This window comes from Phoxinus phoxinus (assembly GCF_949152265.1).
Source record: "Phoxinus phoxinus genome assembly, chromosome: 7".
Classification (NCBI taxonomy): Eukaryota; Metazoa; Chordata; class Actinopteri; order Cypriniformes; family Leuciscidae; genus Phoxinus; species Phoxinus phoxinus.
In genome coordinates, this window is record NC_136882.1 from 38,490,033 (window position 1) to 38,510,764 (window position 20,732).

Below are 20,732 nucleotides of genomic sequence, written 5' to 3' on the forward strand. Positions count from 1 at the left end.
GCCTATGATGTCATCAGTAATAAACGTTTGGAGAAATGCTCCACAGATGTGATGCGTTCACTCGTTCTGTGGTTCACGTTCACACAAGCGCTCGCTAGAGGACGATCTACACACACAGATGCTCGGTCACATCAGATCGGCGGCACCGCGTCCGTGTCCGAGATGAAGAACAGCGTTAAGATGAACACTGGAGTGACTGCAGGACTGTGATAGGCATGGGTCTGTCTGGAAGCTCACACACACACACACACACACACACACACACACACACACACACACACAATGAAATATTCATGTTGCTGCTGCTGCCAGTGTAAGACCTGAGTGATCCTTCCCTCTTCCTGTTACCATAGCAACTACCACATCTACTGCTCACACACACACACACACACACACACACACGCGCGCGCCATCGCCTGTGATGCCCGATATGGCAGAAATATTTTAAGAGTCGCTAGATGTTATTCAAGGAACTGAAAGGTCACGTCACGTCGCGCGCTTCTGGATTATTCACACACACTCATTTCCTATTGGCTGGCCCGACAACCTCTTCCTCGTCTCACTGATTCTTATGACACACTTCACACTTACAGCCTCATAAGGCTGGGCGATAAAGACCAGAAAACACACATCTCGGTATTTTTGGGCAAAATAGTGATATAGATAGATATGTTTGTCCTCGAGAGGAAATTTGTTCCCACCATAGATGCGTACATAATACAAACACACATAACATATTAAGAACATGAACATATAAACATATACAAAAAAAAAAAAACAAGAGAGCATACATGACGTATCAATGGCCGATGTCCTATGTGTTTAGAGCTCGTATAGATACAAAACTCTTGCTAAACTTGGCCTTTCTACACATCGGTAACCTATACCTACGGCCAGAAGGATAAAATACTTGTGAAGTGTGTGTTCAGAGTCAGAGTCATTTGTGTGCCTTTCGCAACGTAAATGTCGAGACACTATCCGATAAATTAGGGGTAGGGATACCAATAATTTTACTTGCTGAACGAGTTATCTTTAAAGTGACAATATGTAGGAATTACTCCCATCTAGTGGTGAATTTGTATTTTGCATTCAAACTAATTTTGCTCTCCAGCGCCTCGCTTTTTCAAATGCCCATTGCATCTACGGTAGGCGATATGTACCAAAAAGCTTTGACAGGATGTCTTCTAATAGCACTTCGTCGAGTTTTCCTTCAGGTGAACAGGTGTGTTATTTCAAACAAACTGCAACATGACAACAAACAAACGAATGTTACAGTATGAATTACTGACTGTGAAAAACATGAAATATTGTAGTTAGTTGTTATGCCCAGGGTCACTGCATTTGCAGGAATTGTACAATCTTTTTTCTTATTAACTGAAGTAGCCTAACGCACAATTTTTACTCTAATAGCTTATCTTTCCCCACACATATGAACTGTGATCATGCAATAACGTTAACTTTACATCGCGATGCTGAGCTACAGTGAAATGATAGAAAAGACATTATCTGTGATAGCATTTCGCCTCATTCGCGCAAACTGGACACTTAATTTTGATTTATTTCCCCAGAAAAAAAGACTTAATATCTTATGTAATTTTACTCATCTAGTAAATGCATCTTGATTTAATAATTTTTAGATATTTTAGATATTTGGATTTTACGTACTCTACCTAACCTGGGGCTAATAAATAATGAGGTTAAAGGTAGGGATGTCCCGATCAGGGTTTTTTGCCTCCGAGTCATTTGATTTTGAGTATCTACCGATACCGAGTCCCGATCCGATACTTCTATAATACATAAAAAAAGAATAAAGAAGAGCGAAAAAATAGATCCAGGATGTTCCTTTTTTTCACCTTATTTTAACATTCAACAACTCTGTTAACAAACAGAGCACTTCTGTGAGGTAGCTTGAACAATCAAGTAATAAATAACAAAAATTCTTTACTTTTGGTGATGTCAAAGCGTTGCTGTTTCTGTGTGGAGTCAAGAGGGTCTAACTCTGTGCCACCGCATAACTATAGATGTGTTCAAAAATAATGAGAATATATATATCCGAGTCCTGATCGGGAGGTAACGATCGAGTCTGAAACCACGTGATCGGATCTGGACATCCCTAGTTAAAGGTGTTAAGGTTAAAGCACACACCGTAAAACATTATCCAAGCATTAAAGGGTTAGTTCACCCAAAAATGAAAATAATGTCATTAATGACTCACCCTCATGTCGTTCTAAGCCCGTAAGACCTCCGTTCATCTTCGGGACACAGTTTAAGATATTTTAGATTTAGTCCGAGAGCTTTCTGTCCCTCCATTGAAACTGTATATACAGTATACTGGCCATGTCCATAAAGGTAATAAAAACATCATCAAAGTAGTCCATGTGACATCAGTGGGTTAGTTAGAAGTTTTTGAAGCATCGAAAATACTTTTTGGTCCAAAAATAACACAAAATAAGACTTTATTCAGCATTGTATTCTCTCCCGGGTCTGTTGTCAATCCTTCACAGTTACGCTGCTGGCGTAAGACGCTGATGACGTGTTATCTGGTGCGCCCGAGCTTCATTTACAGACTGAGGGAAACGCACGCTGTAAAAGTGTCTCATCCGCGACATGCACATTTACGCACCATTAAAAAAATGATATCCACGCAAACAATGTAGAATAGCTTGAATATAGCGTGCGTCTCCCTCAGACTGTAAACGAAGCTCGGGCGCACCAGATGACACGTCATCAGCGTCTTACGTCAGCAGCGTCACTGCGGAGTCCTGAACGCAGATTCACAACAGACCCGGGAGAGAATACAATGCTGAATAAAGTCTTATTTTGTGTTATTTTTGGACCAAAAAGTATTTTCGATGCTTCAAAAACGTCTAACTAACCCACTGATGTCACATGGACTACTTTGATGATCTTTTTATTACCTTTATGGACATGGACAGTATACTGTATATACAGCTTCAATGGACGGACAGAAAGCTCTCGGACTAAATCTAAAATATCTTAAACTGTGTTCCGAAGATGAACGGAGGTCTTACGGGCTTAGAACGACATGAGGGTGAGTCATTAATGACATTATTTTCATTTTTGGGTGAACTAACCCTTTAATAGCTAGGAAAGACTCATACTGTGAGCGGCACATATGAGGAGTTTCTGGGGTTTCTCCCTCATTTCTGCTTCGAGGTCTTGATTGTGGCATTTCTTTGAGGTTAAGAATCCAGAATTCATGTAATTATTTTGTCTTTTATGAGTTTAATAAAGAAACTGTCTCGTATTCTGTCCAAACACACCGCGTCCTCTACGTCAGGCGACTGTAAATGTGCAAAAACTGTTTCCATTGCAGTTTTGCGAAATATTAATTTTTCGAATTGCCTGAAAAACCTCCTCAAAAACTTTTTTTGCGATAAATGTGAGTTTCTGTGAAATTGCTGTGTTTCCATCGGGCGTATCTTCAATTCGCAATTTCAATTTGCACAATTTGAAGGGTAATGGAAACTCGGCTTGCTGAGTTTAGCGGAGACTCGCTTGCATAAGGCTCATCCACTCCTCCTGACAGCAAGATGGAAATATTTGCATGACTGTTTAGCATTTACAGATGGAGAATACACCTGTGAAATGATGTTAAGTTATGCAGTGAGGAAAACACATCTCAAGCGCATTAAACAGCAGCACGAGGATCTGTCGGGCAAACCATGTCAAGTTATTGTGAAGCCCTGAATATACAGTTTACGACAAATTGAATTATGCACTTTCCGCTCACTCTGTGTCCTCCACTTGTGATATTAAGCTGCTGTATATCGATATGAATGGTATTGCCTCATCCTATATAGTTTATACAAATATTTCAATATATCGTAGAAACTCAATATGCCGCCCTTACAGCCTCACCGGCTGTGATAATAAATAAGGACAATTTAAAAATGCGTGTAGTTGTTGTTTGAGCAAAGCTTCCTGTCAAACACTAAACATGATATTAAAATGACATATTAATATCCCACGATCAGGCCCGATCCGATCTGCACACAAAAACGGTCAGATCTGCTGATATTGGCATTTATGATCTGACTGCACTGCAAAAAATGATTTTCCTTCTTAGTTATTTTGTCCTGGAAAACAAGACAAAATACTAAACATTCTTAATCAAGACATTTACGGTACTAGAGAAGCAAATTACTTTATATATTAAGTCTTGTTTTATGAAAAATGTGTCAAAATAAAGTGAGTTTATGCTTAAAACAAGAAAAATATCTGCCAGTGGAGTCAGAAAAATAATCTTTTCCCTTTCACTGGCAGATATTATGTTTTTTTAACCCCTTAAAAAAACAACCCCTTTTTTTAATCGACATGAAAATGCACATTTCGAACTTAAATGGTTGTAATTCAAGAATGCTTTGCAATATAGATGTAAGATTGGTCTTGTTTTAAAGAAGACATTTGGCAGATTTTTGTAGAAGTGAAATAAATTAAAGTTAAACAGAAACAAAGTTATAGAAGTTTGAGTTTATGAACATGTACAATGTTAAAATTTTTATTATTCATATTTTATATAAAATATATATTTTCAAAACCTGGTGGACTCTAAAAATGCTAAATAAATCAAAGCCAACAAGTTGTGTTTCAAATTTTAGGTTGATATCTCTTGAAATAAGCGTTCAGTGAGATTTAGTTTGGGCGCAGTACCACACTTCTCCACTAGTGGACATTACTGCCCATATAAGGGCGCCCCCATTTCCATATGTGGTTTGAGTGATCTGAGCCATTATTTTTACAATTTTCATACAATTTATGAAGTAGACATCCTATTCAGAAGTAGTGTTGGAAGTTTGGCAGTTTTTAAATGAATTCAACCTCTAAGAAACACAAAAGATCACGTATGTGCATTATAGCTCGCTGCCACATCACAAATGCTAAAGCTATTATTATTTTCTTAATATTTAAAACATTTTCAGAGCTTTTTTCTAAAATAATTGAATGGATGATATCTCTTGAACTCTTGGTATGAAAAAAAACTGTGATTTTTCATGTTCATCACTATTTCAAAATAAAGGTCTGAACACGCCGTAGGAGTATGAGAATATTCTTGTTGCAAATTGATAAATCACGGCTCCTCTGTAATTTACAGTCACCAAATATGAAAACTAGAGATTGTAAGCTTTCAAATGATATAAGTTTGTCAAGATTAGTTTAGGTTTAGTATAGGATATTACTGTTTTAAATATGTAATGCCAAGGGAGTTAAGCAAAAACTGACCTAATTTTGACATATTTTTCAGAAAACATTTTGAATTGAGAAATCAAAGACATTTTGCTTCTCAAGTAAATGTGTCTCAAACGTTTATGTCTTGTTTTCCAGTACAAATATCTAAGAAAGGAAATCTATTTTTTGCAGCGAGTCTTAACATGTCAGTCAGATATGGTTTCCTTTTCTTCAACCTGGATGTTTTATAATGTTTATCTGTGGTAATGGTCAATAATCCTCTGCGGTCAGCTGTGCTTAAGAGCTCATGATGGTGTCCAGATGATTAATGAATGAGACCCATTAGAAATTAATGATGCGTGTGGATCCGCGGTCATATTGTCTTACCGTTGATCCAGAGAGCTTCAGGGTCGTGCACGCCGAAATCTGCACTGAAGAGATCCTCCACCGACAACTTGGTGTCACTGCCCGGTAGCGTGTCCACTGTCACACACACACACACACACACACACACACACACACACAGACAAGAGCGTCACAAGCAGTAATGGAGCCACGGGTGTCACACATCACATAAACAAACAGCAGATTCACTAACACACACACTCTAGACTTCAGCAATGCGATGGTTTGGTTACACTTTGTTTCGATAGTCCACTTTAAACATTCTACTAACTAACTCGAATATGGTGCAAAAGTTCATTTATTTCAGTAATTCAACTTAAAAGGTGAAACTAATATATTATATAGACTCATTACATGCAAAGTGAGATATTTCAAGCCTTTATTTGTTATAATTTTTATGATTATGGATTACAGATTATGAAAACCTCTTCACAATATTCTAATTTTGAATTTGAGGTTTTCATAAGCTGTAAGCCATAATCATCAAAATTATAACAAATAAAGGCTTGAAATATCTCACTTTGCATTAATTTAAAGTAGTAGAACACATGTATGGTGTATTTTAGTTGATTTACTCTTGCCTACCTCTGATTTCTGAGAGACACATGGAGAGGCAATTTGATTTGAGCTCATTTCATCCAGTGTTTACACTCATTGACTTCACACACTCATTATTCTATTATTAGAGGATTAATATCATGCTATCCCCTGGCTCTAATGTTATCCAGCAAACACTGTGTGTAATGACTGTGTCAGCCTCAGAATTATTCGTTATATGTGACCCTGGATCACAAAACCAGTCACATGGGTCAGTTTTTAGAAATTGAGATGTATACATTATCTGAAAGCTGAGTAAATCATCTCTCCACTGATGTGTGGTTTGTTAGGATAGGACAATATTTGGTCGAGATACAACTATTGAAAATCTGGAATCTGAGGAGCAAAAAAATGTAAACATTGAGAAAATCTCCTTTAAAGTTGTGCATTTATGTTCACGATTGTGCTGCATTCACTCACAAAAATACATGTTTTATATATTTACGGTAGGAAATTTACTAAATATCTTTATCTTTACTTAATATCCTAATGATTTTTGGCATAAAAGAAAAATGGATAATTTTGACCCATACAATGTATAGTTGCTATTGCCACAGATATACCCGTGCGACTCCAGACTGGGTTTGTGATCCAGGGTCACATTTGATTTAAAGCCATTATCCCTGCCTTTCCATATTCGACTTCGAGCACATCCCTAGTTAGTAGAATCTCTAAAGTGGACCAAAAACTCATCTAATGAGGAACTAATGAGGATGAAGATTACATTGATCATTAGGGGGTTTGCTGTACCTGGAGTGAGGAGGATCACAGACATGGTGATGAGAGAACAGACCACCAGAATGACCAGCAGAGCGATCGCAATCCCCTTCCAGTTCCTCTGGGGTGGACTCATGCCACCCAGATCCTTCAGGAAAGAGAAGCAGACACGTTATTTCTTCATAGCAACAAAAAAAGTTGAGGGTTTAACGTCTAGTGATGCTTTACTGAAGCTGTTAATAAAGGTTTAATTTGAGTTCATTTGTACTCACTGAGGGACGAGTCTAAATGATCTGGGCAAATGTCTCGTATACGAGGTACCCGTATTTTCCGGACTATAAGTCACACTTTTTTTCATTGTTTGGCTGGTCCTGCGACTTATAGTCAGGTGCGACTTATATATCAAAATGAGTTCATACTGACTGAGATGAACCAAGAGAAAACATTACCGTCTACAGCCGCGAGAGGGCGCTCTAGTTAGCGGAGTTGTTCAGAAGCGACACCGAGGAAGAACTCAATGGATTCAGTGTTGAGGAATGAGATCGGGAGCTTGGTGAACTTGCTGACCGGTAACTTGTTGGACTCGCTGGCTAATGTTAATTTAGTAAGGGTTAATGCCCGACGAGGTGTCCATTGTCAGGTTTTAATGGACGACGGCGAGGTGTGAACCGGCCGACGCGCAGCGGAGGACGGTTGCCTCCGCCGAAGTCCATTAAAACCTGACAATGGACACCTCGTCGGGCATTAACCCGCTTATACCATGGTCACTTGCCAAATAACACATTTTTAAAACATTAGTTTATATTTTAATTAGTTTTACAATCGAAATCTAAAGTTACAAGTTACAAACAATAACTTGGTTTCCTTGGTTACGCCTGACAGTTTATTTAGGTGTCCTCTATCACTTTTTAACGGACACCCTGCAGCCAATCAGAATCGAGTATTCACCCAGACCATGGTATAAGCATATTCAGCCTCCCAGATATATGTTCTTTATGCTGTTGTGTCGCTGAATAACTGTTAATGAGTTACGCTAACACACCGGACACCTTCAGCTGTTGTTCTGTGTGCTGTTGTGTCGCTGAATAACTTGCCTTTCCAGATTAAATCTATGTTCTTGGTCTTGGATTTTGTGAAATAAATTTGTAAATAAATGCGACTTATAGTCCAGTGCGACTTATATATGTTTTTCCCGCTTCATAACACATTTTTTGACTGATGCGACTTATACTCCGGAGCGACTTATAGTCCGGAAACTACGGTACTCAGAAATTAGCTTTAAAAAAAAAACACAGGAATATTCCTATAAGCAAGAGTTGTGGATAACCGAGCTCCAACACACCCGAAGATCAGCAGAGGCAAACGGTTTTCAGACGCTGTGATGTTTAAACGTGCTGAATTGGAGACTGGGTTTCTGTCAGATGGATTAAGGCCTTTTGCTCCGACACTTTAGTGCTTATTCCACCTTAAATGTTCTGAGAAGCAGCTGTGGAGACATCATTCATCTTCTCTCCCTGCCGTGTTCTGCCAACAAGTTACTTTAAACCTTTCTCTTCACAAAGAACTGGAAACGCTGAACACATTTCCGCTCACTGATGAAAGCTAATGGCGCTTTCAGGCTTGAAGTGAGCAGTCAGAACCCGTCAACTCTCACATGGACTTGTCATAAAACATAAACAAGGTGATGTACAGTGCAGGTCAGACTTATTTGCCCCCCTTTGTAAATATGATCAAAGATGGCTGTAAAAAATAAATCTGCAATGTTAATTCTTTTGATATTTTGTTTAGAAAATTAGCACAAATCTAACCTTTCATTGAAGTAAAAGAATTGAAAGATTATGAAATAAATGTTTTTCTCCAAAACACACTGAGAATAATAATTTGCCTCCTTTTATTAAATACTTATTGCAATAGTCTTCTCCTATAATGCCTGATGAGTTTGGAGAACAGAATCTCTCCAGATCCATGTTGAATCTCTTCATCTGCCACTCATCTTCTATAGGGTTTAAAAAATGTATCTGTTGGTATTTGATCGAATCCATGATGCCATGTATCTGAACAAGATGTCCAGGTCTTCTGGCAGAAAATTAGGCCCACAGCAGTAAAGATACAGCAGAGTATTTCATTTTACTCATGGGGTACTTTTTTATCGGTGTGCACCAAACCCATCTTAAGTGTTATAGACCAGAATTATCTTGTCAGAAATATTGCATTGCCCGCTGTTGGCATTGAGCCTGTTGGATCTTTTCCACATCTTTTTCATCTATGGGGATTAAAGTGACTGAAGGATTGCCGTAAAGCAGTATCTCTGGTCGTACGATGTGTATGAGACTTTTTAAAGCAAATAAGTGACTCTAAAAAAAATCGAACACCCAGCAATGTGTAATTTCTTTGCATCTCCTTTCAAATACAACATTCAAATTACTAGACAAAAAATGATATCCTGAGAAAAGTGGATTTTGAGGGGTATAGCTCCATAGACCTCCATTCATTCTGCACTCGTCCTGTGAGCGCCCCCATGTGGAGCCAGAGTGGAACTGCAACCAGTTCAGAAGCCGGAGGTTTACTGGGAGTGCCAGTTCTCCCCTTATTAGACATTCTCTGATGGTATCAAGGCAATTTGGTCGGTGCCTAAAAAGTATCGCGATACCCAGCCATAGTCATACCTGTACATTACATCGCACTCCTTTCAGAGGATCATAAACCATTTCAACACTGCAACCGTCAATTAACAGACTCGTGTCCTCATGTACATGCAAAGACTTCAAGGTTTTAACTCTCGCTCTCTGTCTGCAGAACCACCGTCTGTGATTGAATCTAGTTCAGCTAAAGAGTTATTTTTATGAGAGAAGGGTTTCAAACAGATTTGAAGAATGATTTGGCATTAGCTGTGATTTCAATAATACGAAAATAAAATGAACTCATCAAACTTTGGGTGTGTGAGCGTCTGTACACGTGTTTAAAGACAGAGAGAGAGAGCGTGCGCCTCTATTTTTAGCGAGGCAACACGTGTAATGTCTGCTCGCTTTGACCTCGCTGAGGGCACATTTAGGACGGTCAAGGGGACGAACAGATTCACCCAATCATCATTCATCTCTTAAATGAGCAGCAGGCCTCGGGTCCGCACGCTTGATGTCACCTGCATTCCCTCACACACCATGAAACACGATAATCGATAGCGTTTACTAATGTAGTAGAAGACCGAAGACACGTGTGACCGCTCAAAATCCATAAATGCAATAAACTGCAAGTCCACATAAGCAAATGTCAGCAATGTCATTGTGCAAAATGCTTCTAACATTTACTCACTGAAAGGTCTGGACAATGTCAGAATTATAAAATCAAAATACAACATCTGGAATCTATTGCAACTAGGCTGGGTAATATATGACCAAAATCTTATATCACACTAGGAGTAATTTTATTTCATGATAACATTTGAAGTGGATCAAAACCTTTCATCAAAGTTATACATGAATTTTGAACAATACCAGTTATGTCTTAGGACAACTTTGATTGATCCAAATGTTGACTACTGTAGTTATTTTTACTTTAAACAAGGTTATATTAAAGTGGTGGTAAAATGCCATTTTCACAAGATGTAAAATAAATCTCTGATGTCCCCAGAGTGTGTGTGTGAAGTTTTATCTCATAATACCCCACAGATATTTTTATACAGCATGTTAAAGTTGTCACTTTTTGTGTCTGTCCCTTTAAATGCAAATGAGCTGCTGCTCCCGGCACAGGGGGCGGAGCTTCAAGAGCTTGTGTGTGTTAGCAGCTGCGATTACCTCACGCACACACACTAAAATGACAGAAACTGTTCTGCCTTGTTTAACCAGAGTCAGACAAAGATGGAGAGACTCAAGAAGAAGTGACAACATTAATTCTGAAGTGAGTGAGTGAGTCTATCCATCAAACCAATAATATTTGATTTTAGGATCACATGCAATGCTGCCAACTAGATTAGTGACTTTTTAGACCCCTGAAGCAACTATCTTCTTATTAAACTGTCTGGACACTGACAAAGTTCTCAATGCTTCGGTTTGAAGGTAGGGACCCCCATTATGCTACCGTGTTAGTGTGGGGCTATTTTGAGTCTTGTTAGTGGTATTAACAAGCGATTATTGCCCTATATACTAGCGTTATACTAGCGTTATAGGCTAAACTGTTTTTAGAGATAAAACTATTTACATTCGATAATCATGAAAACAAATCTCAGATAACGGTTGACTAGGTAACAATGTGTAATTAGACCAAAGGTTCATTTTGCACCGGAGTTCTCCTTTAAGATATCAGAAATACAGTACAAACTGTAATATTGTGAAATATTTTTTTACAATTTTAAAATCACTGTTTTCTATGTGATTATAATAGTAAATAGTCAAATGTAATTTATTCCTGTGATCAAAGCTGAATTTTCAGCATCATTACTCCAGTCTTCAGTGCCACATGATCCTTCAGAAATCAGTGTAATATGAGGATTTGCTGCTCATTAAACATTTTTGATTATTATCAGTGTTGAAAACAGTTCATATTTTTGGGGAAACTAGGATAATAATAAAAAATTATTTGATAAATAGAAAGTTCAAAAGAACAGAATTTATTTGTAATACAAATATTTTAGAACATTATAAGTCTTTACTGTCACTTTCAATCAATTAAAAAAAATAATAATAATCGTGCTGACACCAAACTTGTGCACGGTAGTGTATATGTATCAAACCATAACCATTACGATGCATACTTCAGATTTTTACAGTAATGATTGCACAGCCATAATCCAGTAATGAACTCCATCATTATCTCACACACACTGAACTACAGAGAGCGCAGGGATGCTTATACATCGTAGTTTTATGGTTCCCTGCATCTGACATCTTAACGTCATCGTGTGCAATCATTTTCAATAGAGATCAGAGAAACTAATACACAAAAGACGATTTATAATGAATATAATATTGCACAGTAAATGTGATTGTTATGTTTGTGAAGGCATTATTATGCTAAATGCACTCAGCTGAAGGCCGAGGTCAAACCACATCAATGCAATACATGAAGGTACAGATCTTATCAGCTGCACTAAAATATCCTCTGATATTCACAAATGTTGCAACAATAATATTACCATATTGTCACTAAATGTTTTGCTTTAATAGCAACCATATCTGTGGCAATAGCCAACTATACATTGTATGGGTCAAAATTATTGATTTTTCTTTTATGCCAAAAATCATTAGGATATTAAGATCATGTTCCATGAAGATATTTAGTAAATCTCCTACCGTAAATATATAAAACATGTATTTTTGTGAGTGAATGCAGCACAATCGTGAACATAAATGCACAACTTTAAAGGAGATTTTCTCAATGTTTACATTTTTTTGCTTCTCAGATTCCAGATTTTCTAATAGTTGTGTCTCGGACAAATATTGTCCTATCCTAACAAACCACACATCAATGGAAAGCTCAATTTTAAAAAATGTATCTATGTGACTGGTTTTATGGTCCAGGGTCACATGTCCATTTTTAATGTTATCGGCCCAATAATAAAGCCGATAAATAGTGTATTCTTTCCTTCAGCGGAGACACTTCAGATGCACACTGTTCAACATGATGGTTTTGAATTGCTTGAAATATGATTGAAATCACTTCAAAAAGGAAAATAAAGTGCAACATTTGCAGTGCAAGTCTGTTATATAAGCTACATAAAATTATAATAAGAACATCATTATAATCGTGTGCTTGGGACATGGATGTTTATGTTGAGAGACTTGTTTTTGTAATCAGGCTCTCAAAAATTAGATACATTTTTTAATTTACAGGTGAAACTTGAAAAATTTGAATATGGAGCAAAAGTTCATTTATTTCAGTAATTCAACTTAAAAGGTGAAACTGATATATTATATAGACTCATTACATGCAAAGTGAGATATTTCAAGCCTTTATTTGTTATAATTTTGATGATTATGGCTTACAGCTTATGAAACAGCTGTACCCCAAATTCAAAATTAGAATATTGTGAACAGGTTTTCATAAGCTGTACGCCATAATCATCAAATTTATAACTAATAAAGGCTTGAAATATCTCACTTTGCATGTAATGAGTCTATATAATATATCAGTTTCACCTTTTAAGTTGAATTACTGAAATAAATGAACTTTTGCACCATATTCTAATTTTCCGAGTTTCACCGGTAGATTTATTGGCCAATATCTCAGCTTTCAAATAAAGATTTATCGGTATCGGCCAAAATTTTCACATCGGTGCATCCCTAAAAGTTATGGTTCTTACACTCTAAAAAATGCTGGGTTGTTTCACCCCAAATTTGGGTAAACTATGGACAAACTCAGCCATTGGGTTAAATTAGTAAATTAAATTTTTAACCACATGTTTGGGTTTGTCCATATTTGACCCAAAATTGGGTTGAAACAACGAATGGGCCTTTACCCTAACTACAGATGTGTGACACTTTCTCTATTAAAACTTCATTCAGAGGGTGGTGAAATATTACTTTGGATTTCAGAGAAATAGACTGGTTGAGTCTAAGGCATTGTGGCAGTAGAGACGACAGTTTAATGCAGATTTCTCTGAGAGAGACACATGACCAAAAGCTCAAATCATATTAATCGGGACATGCTAATCATCGGATAAAGGGTGAATGTCCCCGGCAAGAAAAGCACCAAAGAAATGCATTATTTCTATTCAAAATCCTGTTTGCTCTGAACTATGTTTTTGATGTAAAGTGTCTTTACAGTTGCCTATTCATTCCAATAAATGCCACATTCTCCAGATTATAAACCCAGAGTTAAAGCAATCGTTGCCTGGTATGTGCATCTGAAGGCCAGCTGTGGAAATGAAGGCTAGACGCATTTACAAAAGAAAAAAAGTAAGCTTTATATACAGGTGAAACTCGAAGAATATGAACATTGTGCAAAAGTTCATTTATTTCTGTAATTCAACTTAAAAGGTGAACCTAATATATTATATAGACTCATTACATGCAAAGTGAGATATTTCAAGCCTTTATTTGTTATAATTTTGATGATTATGGCTTACAGCTTATGAAAACATTTTCATTCTAATTTTGAATTTGGGGTTTTCATAAGCTGTACGCCATAATCATCAAAATTATAACACATAAAGGCTTGAAATATCTCACTTTGCATGTAATGAGTCTATATAATATATTAGTTTCACCTTTTAAGTTGAATTACTGAAATAAATGTAATATTTTTTATATTTCAGTGGACTGTAAGCTACTTCAAACTACTCAGACGATGCATTTCTGTTTTAAAACGTTGCATGAATGTGTGTGTGTGTGTGTGTGTGTGAGACACCAGCGTCTGAAGATGCCACTGACGGACGCTCACAGAGCACAGGTGTCCAACACTCAACACACACACACACACACACACAACCTGCAGAACACACTTCTGCACGGCCGCCTCGTATCACCGCTGAAACTCACTCGCTCCTCAGGCCAACTGTGGATAGACACGCATTGCATAATGCAGAATAAACCTAACGTTGAAATTAGTGGAATAAAAACTCTGATCTGGTGATGAACGAATGCAGTGCCGTTACGCTTAATCACGGTCACATACTTTTACCGTTTATATACTCATGAGGATCTTTTTTTTTTTTATGTCATTACATTGTTTGGAGTAGCCTATAAGAGAGAAAGAAAAAAAAGAAAGGGCTGTCAAAAGATTAATCGCGATTAATCGCATCCAAATAAAAGTTTGTGTTTCCATAATATATGTGTGTGTACTGTGTATAATTATTTATATATATAAAAACACACACAATCATGTATATATTTAAGAAAAATTGGTTATATTTATATATAAAATATTTATATATAATATAAATTATATAAATGTATATACAGTATATAAATGCAATTATTCTTTAAATATATACATGAATGTGTGTGTATTTATACATAATAATTATACACAGTACACACACATATATTATGTAAACACAAACTTTTATTTTGGATGTGATTAATCACGATTAATCTTTTGACAGCCCTATATATTCATGTTACCAGGACATGAAATGACACCTATAGGCAAAAACAATGTGATTTTATGTCATTCACCAATTAATTTTTAGGTTTAAGGATTTTTTTTTAAACTAATGATTCTCAACTGTAATGAAAAATATATAACGGAATGAATTGATATACCATTTTACTTTATACAATATGTGGGGAAAATGGCCGCTAATAAATGGGTTTTTCCATTCAGTACAACTATAAACTGTATTTTATTTGCATACTAATGTGTTCTTGGGGCAACATGTAATGAAAAAAAGAAGCGTAACAGGACAGGAGTAACAATTGGCAAAACTTTAATATTTCATAGGAATATTGATATATCATTTATCTCCCTATTCACATGTTGTGTGTCCCTGATAAACATGATTTAAATCCTGGCGTCTCTACAGTGGACATGATGTATGAAATCAATGTTTTTGAATGATGTTAATTAAATTTTTTTATATATATTTTGATTAGAACCCCCATTTTGCTGAGATGTTGATTTGAAAATTAGTCAGATTTAAATAATTACAAAATATCATATTTCCATAAGATCGCAAAATCTGATCACTATAGTATTAATATTAGTCATTTTAAAGACTAAGGAGAAGTTTTTCTTGTGGTGAAACCTCCAAACATTTGGTATATCTCTGAAAAGCACTCAATGTTCTTTAAAGGACACCCGGACTTAAAACTGTGACACACACATCCCTTACGAACAATAACTATGGTTTTATTAGCTATAAAAGTGTAGGCTATAAACAGTTTTTTGGTGGATTGATTAGACTTGTTTAACAACAGATTTACTAAAAATACCATTTAGTTAGCTATGGTTAACTTATAGTTTAAGTTACCATGTTTTAACTATAATAACCACTTTTTTTTCCATATGTAGTAAAAGCATGGTTAATTTTCGTAAGCTGTCAGAGAAATGCACTCAAATATAATGTATATTATAGATGCAGAACATCATCCACTCATATTCAAACCTTCAACACTTGATGCGACAACTAGTCCATCTCCGTTGCGTGAACGTGACAGTGTCTCAAAGCAGCTTTGATTAAAATTTCATCCGCTTTTCGCTCTTATGTCAGAGAAAGCCGCGCGATCAATTATTCACAGACGGACTGTCGCACCGCGTCGACGGGTTCGCGGCACGGACAGGTGACGCGCTGGCCCGAGCGAGCCGGGCACACATGAAGCACCTTTACTCGGTGTTATATCGTGATTCAATTTTATGACTTTATACACTGTTTAGACACGGACGCGCGCGTGCGCCGATTCTCAATTACAATCGTCACGCGCAAAAACTGATGCTCGCGATTGACAGCTCGAAGAAATGCGGATGAGGCGTTGAAATTAAAAACACAACGGCATAATTGTTATATTTATATTTATCCTTTGCATTTGAACCGAATGGTGCCGGTGATGTCATGAATGTACTGACATAACGAACGGGAACGGGCGTTGGATTCGCGCGTCCATTACCTGATCCTCTCCAGATTCGGGTAGAAAAACAGTTACAAATCAGTGAAAAAGCGGCTATGCATTTTTTATTTTATTTTTTATTTTATTTTTTATTTTAGTGTGTGTGTAACGCATATGCCATTCGTACCTCCTCCTGCGCATTCGGTCTCTGGCTTTGCTGCTCTTTGGTGGCCGTCATGTTTCGATCCCCTTTTCAGATCCCGCTGAGAAATGCCAAAAATACCCAAACTGGCGATCCTAGCACTGCAGAATCGTGATCTCGAGTCGCTCCTCCGTGTGCTTTTCGTCCGTGGAGGAGGAGCGCGCGCGGCGCGTTTGGCATTACACCGCGACCGGAACGCGTGATCGATCGTTGCGAACGATGTGTATCTGATTCTGAGCTCGAGCGAACTTACACTGACGGGGAAATAACTGATGCAAATCCGGAAGGCGAGAGCAGCGCGCGCACTGATGCTGAGCCTGAGCTCGGGGGTGGGGTGGGGTGGGGGGGGGGGCAGGGGGTTCGCCTTGATGACGCGAAACCACAGACAGACAGACAGCACCTCGCACAGCACGAGAGCTCAAGGATATCGCATGCATGCATCAATGCAATTCTAGAAGCCTATTAATGCATTCTGCAGCGAGCACCAGTTCCAGCATCTCGACCGTGACACCTGACGAGCATCATCAATGTCAACTTTCTAAAGCGCGACCTCGAGTGACTTCTGAATGACATCCAACACAGAATTACGTAAAATAGGAAAAACATGCAATCATTTAATTTATTTGTGAATACCATTTAATATGAATGGGTGTGACTTTATGTAACTCTTCTTTTCAAAAAGTGCTGATATTTCTCTGACGTCTTTCACTTTATTTGCTTAATTTATATTATTAAGCTATATAATTTATATTATGTTTTAGCCTATATTGTGTGCTGACGTTGCTTGTTAGTGTGGTGTGTTGTATTTGTTTTATTATTACCTTTCTTTGTTGTTATTACTTGTGGACTGTAAAAAGTCTTATGTTTTTTATATTCGGATTTTAGGTTGCCTTTATAATAACTGGCCAGGGACAACAGATGAAAATTAGCCTGTTGAGCTAACTCTGGCTCATTTACAGTTATTTTACTGTTAATCAATGAGCACTGTCCCTGTAAAATAAACCAATAAATGAAAATGAAAAAAATGAAAAATTAAATATTTATACAGCTTTTATTTTTTTTTAAATCAGGACTATTGTTTCTGCAAACAAATATATTCCCGACAAAAAAATCAGTAAGAGTCAATGCATTTACACTCTAAAAAATGCTGGGTTGTTTCAACCCAATTTTGGATCAAATATGGACAAACCCAGCTGTTGGGTTACATTTTTTAATTACATTTTTAACCTAACGTTTGGGGTTTGTACATATTTGACCCAAAATTGGGTTGAAACAACTCAGCATTTTTTAGAGTGTACAAAATCTGAATGTTAAAATCATTAATGTGAACAGCTTTGACCCCTCTTTTGAAGTGTGTGTGTCACGTGTTTGCAGGAAGGCAGATGAAGATGAGGATAAATGTCCAACACAAAGGTTTAATGGTAGTACTAATATAAGCAGGACAGACACAGCCTACGGACAACAGACGGACTTTGAATGCAAACACAGATGACGATGATAAACTGAACACAGGTGATACACTGATGAACTGATAATGACAATGAAGACGACACGTGACGACAGGCAGACAAACGTAACAAAACAAAACAAAACAAAACACACCTGTGACAGTGTGCTGGATAAATCCTGCATCCATTACAACTTAACATACAGATATGAGTATAAGTAACTACCGGTATATTAAATGTTTGGCTTTTCCATGAGCGGCCCACTCATTTTGAACACGTTACTAAACTGTGCCCAAATAATTGTTGATAAACCTCTATAAGAAGAAAGAGCGATTAAAATTGGTTTGTAAAATTGGATTGGACCACAAATTCACTCTTAATAGACAAAAAAAAAAAAAAAATTTGCAAAATTGCAATGAATATTTTTTCCACAGTAGGAGGAAAAGTCCATAACTTTCCAGAAAAAATCCAGATCGGGCAACACATTAACATTATGAACTAACCAGATCTCACTCCTCACAGTAACTATCACACTCTAAAAAATGCTGGGTTGTTTCAACCCAATTTTGGGTAAAATATGGACAAACCCAGCCATTGGGTTACATTTTTACATTACATTTTTAACCCAACATTTGGGTTTGTCCATATTTTACCCAAAATTGTGTTGAAACAACCCAGCATTAATAACTATCAAGTGGTAGTTGGTTAGCTGTCAATGGAGGGACAGAAAGATCTCAGATTTAATCAAAAATATTTTCATTTGTGTTCCGAAGATTAACGAACGTCTTGCGTGTTTGGAACGACATGAGAGTGAGTAATTACTGACAGATATTTCATTTTTGGTTGGGTGAATAACTTTAAGAAATTTCCTGGGAAAAAGGCAGGTCATGATGCCAAACAGAACAATTAATATACCAGCCCGACGACAGCGGCGTTTGAGGATGAACATGTTGGAGGAGAAGCAGGATTACAAGCAGAAAGTTGCAAATTGACTTTCATATACAGGTGCAAAAGTTCATTTATTTCAGTAATTCAACTTATAAGGTGAAACTAATATATTATATAGACTTATTACATGCAAAGTGAGATATTTCAAGCCTTTATTTGTTATAATTTTGATGATTATGGCTTACAGCTTATAAAAACCTTTTCACAATATTGTAATTTTGAATTTGGGGTTTTCATCATCTTTAAGCCATAATAATCAAAATTATAACACATAAAGGCTTGAAATATCTCACTTTGCATGTAATGAGTCTATATAATATATTAGTTTCACCTTATAAGTTGATTTACTGACATAAATTAACTTTTGCACCATATTCTAATTTTTTGAGTTTCCCTTGTATGGGAACAACATAATATTTAATCAACACAATATCAATATTTCCAAAAACTCACAGATCGATGGCTTGAATCACTGAAGGATGCATCAGTGACATGCTTTATTGAAACAAACTGAATCAAATCAACACTGAAGTGACTTACACTGAGCTGAATAATGACTCTTTTGGGGTTTTTAGAGATGCTTTACAGCAGAATTGAAGTCAGTGCATCATCAATGATCATTATGTTCCTGTTTATCCCTGTGAAGCTGCTTTAAATCTGTATTGCGCTACACAAATAACGGTGATTTGATTGACATGCTGTCGGTTCCCAAAGCACAGAACCGGATGTCTGTGGGTGGATCTGAATGATGTAGTTTTAAAAAGCAAATGTAATGTATAGTGTAATTCTATAAGTTTATAATCTCAATAGATACAGTATGAAAGTTGTTTATTTAGAGTTGTTATTCAAGTGCTGTACGGTTATGCTGGCTTCATATAGGGCTGTAAACGATTAATCGCGATTAATCGAATCCAAAGTAAAAGTTTGTGTTTACATAATATATGCACTCTAAAAAGTGCTGGGTTGTTTCAACCCAATTTCGGGTAAAATATGGACAAACCCAAACGTTGGGTTAAAAATGTAATTGAAAAATGTAACCCAATGGCTGGGTTGAAACAACCCAGCTGGGGGGGGGGGGCGGCAGCAGCTCATTTGCATTTAAAGGGACAGACACAAAACAGTGCGTTTTTGCTCAGCCTCAAAAAGTGACAATTTTAACATAATATATAAAAATATCTGTGGGGTATTTTGAGCTAAAACTTCACACACACACTCTGGGGACATCAGAGACTTATTTTACATCTTGTGAAAAGGGCATTTTACCACCACTTTAATGCTTGTCAATGTCAATGGGGAGAGGCCAGACTCTCTGTACAAATGAAATTTGGTAGGACCAGGCTAGATTATTGTCCCCATATTCTCCATTGTGTCATCTCCTCTCTTCCCAGTCTAGCCGCGTTTCCACCGCATGAACTTTCCACAGGAACTAGGGACTTTGAAGTGGTACTCGGTGCGTTTCGACCGCAGAAAATAGGGTCTAAATGAAGCTCCGGGAAAAAATGTCCCCCTCAGAAAGTCCCTGCTGGTGAGGTAGTACTTTTTAGTGATGGGTCGTTCGCGAATGAGCCGGATCTAAGAGCCGGCTCTTTTAGGTGAACGACGGGAGCTGGCTCGCAGATCTGAAGAGCCGACTCTATTTAAAAATATATAGCCTATAGAAATTAAATCATTATGTAATAAAGAAATAATGAATTATTTTAATTTTATTTAAAATAATTGACTAATTCAAAGAAACACAACAAAATA

General features: G+C 37.0%; 1 protein-coding gene across 2 annotated transcripts in view; it reads right to left on the reverse strand.

Annotated features, from left to right (window-relative positions):
- The window catches only part of dpp10 (dipeptidyl peptidase like 10), an 82,741-nt gene that overhangs the window by 43,683 nt on the left and 18,326 nt on the right, over nt 1–20,732 (reverse strand). The window contains exons 1-3 of one of the 2 annotated variants that reach the window (XM_079619625.1): nt 16,576–16,988; nt 6,943–7,057; nt 5,578–5,673 (exon numbers count right to left, since the gene is read on the reverse strand). In XM_079619625.1, the coding sequence (XP_079475751.1) occupies nt 5,578–5,673; nt 6,943–7,057; nt 16,576–16,626 (262 nt within the window). In that variant the 5' untranslated portion in view covers nt 16,627–16,988. Of the gene's footprint in view, nt 1–5,577; nt 5,674–6,942; nt 7,058–16,575; nt 16,989–20,732 lie in introns of those variants that run through there. The other variant, XM_079619624.1, reaches the window with a different exon arrangement.